The following is a 9281-nucleotide window of genomic DNA, read 5'->3' on the forward strand; positions in this document are numbered from 1 at the left end:
AAGATTCAATTCTAACTTCGTGGAGCCGAGTTCCTTTACTAGAGAGTGAGTATTACACTTACTCTACGAAAATAGAAGCGAAACCTTTCATAAAAGAGAAAATGCAATGCGAACTCTCGTGCGTTCAAAAAGGGTTTAATTAAAGTGGATTTCGGGAATGGATGCATCCTCTCTTATATTACCTTGAACCTTTTACTAATCCTTTGAATCCGGTACCAACGGGTATCATACCGCCTAGAACAACATTTTCTTTCAAGCCTTTCAACCAATCGATACGACCACGGAGAGCGACTTTTGCTAAAACATGAGCAGTTTCTTGAAATCTCCACTCTATAGATAGAATTCGTTACCTACTCCAAACATGAAAAATGTTAAGCCCTACCAATCCACCTACATCACCACTTTTGATGTAGGATCGGGAACCAACTCAGGCACCGTATCGTCCCCTAAAGGCATAACTAATAGGTTTTGTTCTGTCTATCCATCTGAGTCATCCCGTACTCCAGAAAAGCAGAGGTGAGGTCCGGAGAGTGGGACGGATCTACTTGGCCAAGGTGCCAATGTAAAGCGGTTCTCTGATAAAATATGGTTCATGCTTTTCGGGAGGCAGGTCTGGTCAGTCAAAAGAAAAGGAGTCAGTTGATCTCGAAGCCAAGGCCTTTTCTTAAAGATATTTTTTCCCAATAGGGTTTCATATCGTAGTTGGCTTTCTCCTAGAGCACAACGAGATCTGTTAGTAGAAAAGATGCGGATCGGATGATCAAGATGGTTCGGGCTTCGCATTAGCATCAAGAGTACTACCCTTCTTTTTAGAGGGCATTTCTTCTAGAAAATCTCCTAATTGTTCTAGAGAAACTAGAAAGAGATTCTGTAACCAGAAAGAATTTAGTTCAGATTTAGGATACCTAGAAGTTCGCCACTTCAAATGATGGTGGATAGCTCTTAATTCTTTTTATTGTTCCTATCTGCCAGTTGGACTAATGGATAGTCCTATCCACTGATTCGACAAGCGGATAGTGTCCATAGAGCCAAAAAGTTGCCCTAAAATAAGAATAAGTTTGAAAACTACCTAAAACAAGATTTTTATCTAATTTTACCCTAAAATAATAATTTTCTTTCTTAAACCCTAACTAAAGAAAACTCCCACAATTATGCTTATTGAATGAATCTCCTACCAAAAAAAAAACTCTACAAACTATTTTGTTACCTTTGACTTTTCTCTTCCTCTTTATCACTTCAATTGGTGGACGACTCTTAATTTTTTTCCTTTTTCCTTTTATGTTCACTATTTCAAGTGAGGGACAACTATTAATTTTTTATGTCCACCAGTTGGACTAACAGATAGTCCTATCTGCCAATTCAACTAGTAAACAATGTCCAAGTAGCTAAAAAAATACCCTAAATTTGAGAATTAGTTTCAAAATTATCCTAAAGCTGAACTTTTGCTAATTTTCTTTTTAAAATCTCCTAATTAGAGAAAAACCTCACAATTATGCTTATTGAATGAATAGAATTTCCTTTTTCCCTCTCAGCTTTTTCTCTCTCTCCTTCTCTCTTCTTCTGCGTTCCTTTCTTTTCCATTGATTCAACTTTTAGTTGCATCTTCAGAAATTGATTCAGCTTTTAGTTGCATCATATTTAAAGAGAATTTTGTGTTGTGGTTCAATTACTTGTATCTTATGCAATTAACACCGAGTGCATGGCCAATATTTTTTATTACTTTTTTTCTGATTGATGATTTTTTTGTCAAGAAAAAGTGTAATGTAAAATACCATTGTGCATTCATGCATCCATTTTTCTATTCACTGAACATTTTGAAATTAGTAGATCCATTACTAAAATCGCTTTTCTTGAAAGAACTAGATTCGTACAACACCATTTGTTTTGATTGTTAGGCTTTTCCCAATTTTTCTTTCTTTATAGGGCAACTGTTTTCATTTCTGTGAAGGATTCAACATCCTTTGTGATTTTGGGAGAAAGAAAGAAGTGGGTCGGTTTTAGTGTGGAAAGCAAGAAGTGCGCCCATTTTAATCTATGTCAATTATATAAGGAAAACAAGATTGAGTTGGATTTTAAATTTCTTGAATTTAATCATGAGAAAATTACATAAAATATTGACTTTTTAAAAATAATATTATTTATACAAGAAGATTTTTTTTTCCAAATATATATAAGCCACTTCTCCTCATCACCACTCTTCTAATTTTTCTAATATGCTTTCTTTTTCTCTCACCTCGTATGTGTGTGTGAAAAGAACAAAAAAAAATGGATGTGGAGATAAATACAACACATTTCTTAAACATACAATAACATCTTATGTTCATTTGATGAAGTTCATATCTTTGAGTGTATGTACGCTGAAGGGACGAATGCTTGTCCAAGCCATTCCAATTGTGGTACTCAAAAACATAGTGTTTTCGAAAGTATTTAAAGGGGGAATATAAATTTTTATATTTATTCTACATATCCTGAGATTAGATAGCAGTATATAAGACAAATATATTTTGTAACTTAATTTAGAATACGATAAGTGTTTAACTCTCTTGCTAATAAGTGCTTTTGTACACTTTAAAAGAAATTTGTGAGTTATTTATTTATTTGATTAATAGTAGAAAAAATATACTGAATCATTTTGATTTGTTATTAATTGCATATTTAGAAGGTTGGATTATAGGAATTTGATAAGAATTGTGGTGATTTACCATTACAGTGTTAGAAAATATAGAGAAATAGATGATTGCAAATGATATTTGAACATACATCTAAGGTGTCTGATAAATTTTCCAAACAATATATATTTTATTTTTACTTTTAGTGATGGTTAAATAGGTGTGGTGCTGATGGGTTTACTATCATATTCAAAACAGTATATATATATATATACTAAAGATATCACAATATATGGATAGACACTATTTTTTATACAAGTTTAAGAAAATAAAGATTTGTTTATAACTTTGTTACTTTGATATATTATAAATTCTTAGGTGTGGTAGTGCAAATATTATTATTTCTTTTTTATTTCTAGATTTAGAAGTATATAATGAAAAAGGAGAAGGAGGAAAATAAATTGATAGAATGGTCAAAGAAAAAGTAAGTGGATTATTATGCAATTAGCAAAGAAATGAGATAGTATAAAGCATTAATTCAAGACTTGTTGATGTTCAAGTTAATTAGCAAAGAAAGAAGATAATATACTATAAATATATGCAACAGATACTAAAATAAATATAATATATACCAATTTTTAAAATTTACTTTTTTAGTTTTCTATATATGAAATAAATTAATATATAATATATACATATATATATATATATATATATATATATATATATATATATAAATCAATATATATATGTATATATATTAGATATCAAATACATACTTACTGTATTTCATATTTTATTGAATGGATCTCCTTCTTCTATATTTTTTATTATATTATATTATAAGTGTACATAATATTTAATAATTTCATAGAAATATAAAATAATAAAATAATTATCATAATGCTATTTTTTTAATTTTTAATAATTATAATGAGTTATTATATGAATTTTAACTAAATTAATTAATTGAAACTGATATTATTAATATTGAAAAAAATAGTTTTTGATTTGAACCCGTGACATTTTGTACCCAAAACAAACGCGCTACCAAGCTGCGCTACATCCCTTTCAATTGGTTTACAATGTTATTGTAAAATTAAAATTAAATTAAATTAATTGAAATTTTGGATTAATATATATATCTAACATATACCTAATATATAATTTTTACTGTATATTTATAAATTTTTTTGTTTATAATGATTTCTAAATTCTTTTTAAACAAATGTGACTTACATATAAAATAAATTATATTCTTAAGAAATAGTTTTAGATACTAGTTATGTATATATTCGTCCAAATGATTTAACCTGTAATCAAATTAATTTATTAAATAGATACTAAACATATAGCAAAAATTAAATATCATAAAAATTATGAAAACATATACCAAATTGCTAATAACAATATACCATTTTATAAAAAAAAAAAAACCTAATATATACCATCATAGTTTTGAAATAAGTTTTCAATTTACAGTATTTTTGAAAAAAAAATTAATAATAAAAATGATACTTTTAACCTTTTCATGAGTATTTATGAAAGAATCCCTTCAATCATTTTAGGTTCAAGCCATTTTCGGGTTCTTACTTGAGATAATTTCAAATTTTGCTAATTTTTTAGGTTTTAATTGGATCGAGTTGGGATCTTTCAGCCCTGTTTTAAATAATTTCGAGTTTAAATCAGTTTTCAAATTAACTTACGAATTCTCGTTAAAATTTTTAGATTAATGTATCCAATTTTGCTTTTAATCGCATTAATTATATTAGCTAAATGTATATTTATACTCATGCACATTGACCATTTAGTCAATTTAACACTCTTAACTTTTTATATAATTTAACAAAAAACACCTAAATTTATATTTTTATGATATTTTAACATTTTTTGACATGTGTCTTCATTCAATACATCCATGTGTATTGTATGTAAGTGTTTAAATATTACCAAAACATAAAGTTCAGGTGTATGTTAGGTTAAATTAAAAATTAAAAGTTTTTAAATATTAAAAAGAATACGATTCATGTGTTTATTAGGTCAAACCAAAAGTTAAAATGTTAAATTGACTAATCAATACAAGTTCAGAGACATAAAATATGCATTTAGCCAATTAATATTGAGTAAACTTTTGTATCTAACATTCTTTGGATCAAATGCAATAGTAATACTTTCAAACATTTTCTCTTTTCTTTAAAGAAAATAATTAGGATAGAAATTAAATTAAATTACAAAAAGATAAATATAAAATTTTATTTTTTTAACTTAAACTATTTTATTTCATTACCTAGTTAATATATATATATAAAATTTCAAGCTAATTATATTATTTAATGATTAATACTTTATAAAGTAATAATTTTAAAAGTTTACAATTTTAGAAATGCTATTTCAATATCTTAAAGTTTTAATTGAGAATAAACTATATTAAAAAATTAATATAAAAAAATGATTGCATATATATATATATATTAATTAATTGTCACAAAAGTTTTACTTATTCTAATAAATAAAATTATATTTTAGATCATCTTGAATTTTGAATTAGATTGTATTTTGAACCGGATTGTATCTTATAAGGTATTATATTAGTCTCGGATTCATATAGTTTTGGGTTCAAATTATTTTTAATTTTCTTACTGTTTTAGACTTGGATGGATTCACATTCAAGTCTTGTCTCCCTTCGATCTGGGATTACTTTGAGTCTAAGTATTTTAAGTTCAATGGTTTCGTTTTCGGTTCATTTGAGACTGTGACTATTAGATTTTAATTAAGTTTTAAGTTTAAATTGAATTGAGTTTTAAATTAAATTAAGTTTTAAATTGGGTGAAACTTTGCTATCATTAGTGTTAATAAGTTAAATTCTAATTTGAAAATTATTGTCTAGTCTATGTATATGTCCTTACATATAAATCAAATAAGTAGATAATTGATATATATTTATTGATTTTAAATAATTAAAAATGTGTTACAATTCTAAACGTAACTTACCTGCGACGAAGGATCGGAGGAGTTTAAGGTCCAATAAGGCGTAAGCCATTTTTATAGTATGTAAAAATGAGCTAATATCTGTAAGTTATTTATTAAATTAGATAATTTCTTTCATTGCCTTACATAATTTCGTAACTTTTTTCATTGTACAAAAATATCTACAATTAAGATTCTTTTTGTTTAGAATAAATAATTATTTTATGGTATAAAAATAGGTTTTTTTTTTTAATTTTTTTATTCAATAGATAGTTTAATTTTAATATTTAAGTATCATAATTGTATAGGATAAAACCCAAAAATTCACCAAAATATAATGTTAGAAAATTTAATATAAGAAATTTCTTGCTATTTCTGGAACGTTACATCTAAAATTATTGGATGAGTGACGATTTTAAATGTTGTATACTCTAATAAAAAAAATATCTTAAATTTTATTATTAATTTATACTTGTCAGCTATTTAAATATAGAGTATATTATACAACAGGAGTAGTCAAGAAGAATGCTACTTATAAAATCTTATATATCATCTTATTTTTTTAAAGTTATTAAACTTTATGATGTTATTTAAGGATAATTATCGGTTATATTGAAGTTATATACAAATAAATGAATGAAATGTATATATGAAGTACATTTTAATATATTGACATATTTTATTTAAAATTAAAAATATATTATTTATTTATGAATTTAATGTATAGAAAATAACACATAACTAGACTATGCGCAAATTCTCCCTTACGAGATCATGGTTGATTCATTCCATATTCAGTCAATCAATGTGTAGAAAAATTATAAGAAACAAATACATGAAATTTGTTTTACAACAGCCAAAACGAAAATGGAGAAAAGGAGCAAAACTGTTGGAGAAAAGACAATTTTTTAAAAAAGAAAAGAAAAGAAGAAACCCTTGCCAGGAGCTAGCATCTCTGGCAGAGGTAACACTCATAGACCAGGTTTATAGCTAACGCCAGATTCTGGAATCCACTTGTCACCCTGCAGGAATGCGTTGGCAGTAAATTTGCTAGCTAGTTTATAGGTAATGTTCTTTAATCCCTTCCATTTGACTCTATTTTTCGTTGAAGAACCAGGTCCAAAATTCTGAAATTCAGCATAGAATATAGTAGGTGGTGCTGTATTGCCAGTCCATGGCAACCATCCACTGGGATCAATCAAACTTCCCATCATGGAGTGCATATATACAGTAGTTGAGTAATTTTTCCAAGGTCGTCCAAGAAACGTTTGGATGGAAGTCAAGTTGTCAAAAGGCAGAATAGTGCAATTCTGGATTGAAATTCCAGTATTTTGATTAGGGTCAAACCTTCCTTGGGCTGTGATGGTGTTCTTCTGGCCAGGCATTGTTCTTCTGGGTAATATGTTGCAGTTTTGAATTACAACTGCTGAATTTCCAAAGATGAAATCAACCGTTCCGTATATGTTACATTCGCGGTAGAATTGGCGGTTGGAATGTGCATAGAGAGTGTCCTGAAATGCATCGAAACTACACCTGTAGAAGACTGACATGTCAGCTGTTGACATCAGCGCCACTGCCTGATGCTTGATAGGACCGGCAGTGTTACGGAATCCCATATCTCTTGCAATGAAGCCCTTGCCAAAGACAGCTGCATCAAGACAGCATTTTTAGTTAGTAACATTATGATTCTATGTTCTATAGATCATAATACGACTAATATGTATAGGACTACAAAGAAAAATATTTTTCCTTTTTTACCAAATGTTGCAGTTGAGAATGTGGGAGTTCCATCCACAAAGTTCAGGCTTCCAGAGACAATTGTTGCATTCATTCCATCGCCGACAATCACAACGTTCCATTTCGGTTTCTCGACTCGGACGTTCTCAGTGTATATTCCTTTCTTCACATAGATGATGAACCTCTTCTTACTTTTGTCTGGAACAGCTTTAAGAGCATCGCTAATTGTTTTGTACTTCCCAGATCCATCTTTCGCCACAACAGCGTTAGCCTTCTTCTTCAAATCGTTACTCTGAAGCAGTTTACGATCGTTTTGGTGCAGCCACCTGGGCAAGTTCACTTTGTCATGCTCAGCATAACTCATTAAACGTCTCATCTTCACTGAACTTGCAATCTTGTAAATCCAGGTAATAATTGCCAGGCTATTGCTTGTTAGCTCAGTAGTATTCTTGAGATAATAATTTTGAGCAGTAGATTTCAAGTTGGCCTCTTTTAGCCCATCAATGCACGTTTGTTGGTAAGAACCAGCAGCACTTAGCCAACTTCTGAAATCATCCGCAACATCAATCAAAGAGACATCATTAGCGGAGGATAATGAACTATTTAAACGGTCAATAGCCAAATCCAGAAGATCTTGGCAATCTTTTAAGGCTGCATTTATCATGTTATTATCATTGAGGCCACCAAGGAACTGACCATTATTGATGAAATATTGAGAGGCTTTCGAAATCTCATCCAGGGCCACTTGGATTGACAACTTGAACAGCTCTTCAGGTTGAAGATTGTTAGGTTTAGCGAAAGGAGCGAGACTGCTGTAACAAGAATCTTTATACAAGGTAACATCACACACTGCCTTGACTGATGTAGAAATTGGCTTTGCTTGGTCACCACCATTGTTGGAATTGCCACCAGAAGCATGAGTCCCTACAACGGCTGCAACTACAATGGCTGCCAGTAATATCGAGGAAAGGCTAATGATGGTAATTCTCTTTCTGGTTCTTCGACGAGCCTCGAGCGTGGCTTGCTCGGCTTCGTCAACTTTCCCATAAGCTTTGAAAGAAGACATGTTTGAGACTTATGGTGTTGAAGACTGTTGCCTTAGATTTGGTGGGTGGACAGGGTTTTATATATAGAAATCAAAAATATAATTATTGTTTTCTTTCGAGAATAAACACGGCATTACATGCAATACGTGCTAGGCACTTGCGTTATTGGGGAGGAGAAATGCAAATTTTTCTTACTAAAAAATGTTTGAGTGCTTCTCATGTTAAAGAATAATTGGCCGTTTCAATGTATTCCCGATGCAGGAACCTTATTCTGATAAATAAATGGAAAGAAATAAGATAATTGGAGATTATATATATATATATATATATATATATATATAAATGTTTTAGATTTTGGTATTCAATGATTGACATATATTTTATTGTTATAAGCTAATAAATATTTGTCAATTATTTATCAGTTTAGTATATAGGTGGAAATATACATAAAGTCTAAACAAGAATTTTTTAAAATAATTGAATTGCATGCAACCTAGTTTTTTCTTTATAAATTCAAGCTAAAATTTGATAAATTAAATTGTTTGATAAAATTTAATTAATTGTTAATATTAATATATTAGATAGCCATAAAAAGTATAATTTATTTTTAAATATATTTTATTTTATAATATTATTTTTAATAATATAAATTTATAGAAGTATCTTATAATAATTAAGAATGTCATAACCAAGTTTATTTAACTTAATCATATTTATAACTAAAAATATTCATAAAAATTATTTTCAAAATAAAAATTATATTTAAATTCCATTAATAAAAAAATTTCAAATTCCCAACACTACAATTATAAATATCATAATTATTTTTATTGAGTATAATCCTAAATTAATAACTATTTAATAGAAGTTATAAAAACTAATTATATAAAATCAATTTAAATAAGTTATAATTAAATTTTTT

General features: G+C 28.5%; 1 protein-coding gene across 1 annotated transcript; it reads right to left on the bottom strand.

The window, feature by feature from the left end:
• Positions 1–6369: 6369 nt before the first annotated feature.
• On the bottom strand, positions 6370–8407 carry LOC8286512 (probable pectinesterase/pectinesterase inhibitor 46). Its single transcript, XM_002515735.3, has 2 exons — positions 7335–8407; positions 6370–7224 (listed from the first exon to the last, which is right to left on the bottom strand). The coding sequence occupies exons 1-2, from the start codon at positions 8377–8379 to the stop codon at positions 6548–6550; spliced, it is 1722 nt and encodes a 573-aa protein (XP_002515781.1). The 5' UTR covers positions 8380–8407; the 3' UTR covers positions 6370–6547.
• Between the last annotated feature and the right edge of the window lie 874 nt (positions 8408–9281).

Source organism: Ricinus communis, chromosome 6 (genome assembly GCF_019578655.1).
Source record: "Ricinus communis isolate WT05 ecotype wild-type chromosome 6, ASM1957865v1, whole genome shotgun sequence".
NCBI classification, from domain to species: Eukaryota; Viridiplantae; Streptophyta; class Magnoliopsida; order Malpighiales; family Euphorbiaceae; genus Ricinus; species Ricinus communis.

Bases quoted from the DNA above. Each gene is read 5' to 3' on its own strand.
- LOC8286512 (XM_002515735.3), bottom strand. From the start codon at position 8,379: ATGTCTTCTTTCAAAGCTTATGGGAAAGTTGACGAAGCCGAGCAAGCC. The intron at 7,225-7,334 runs GTAAAAAAGGAA...GTCTTGATGCAG, and splicing joins ATTCTCAACTGCAACATTTG to CTGTCTTTGGCAAGGGCTTC.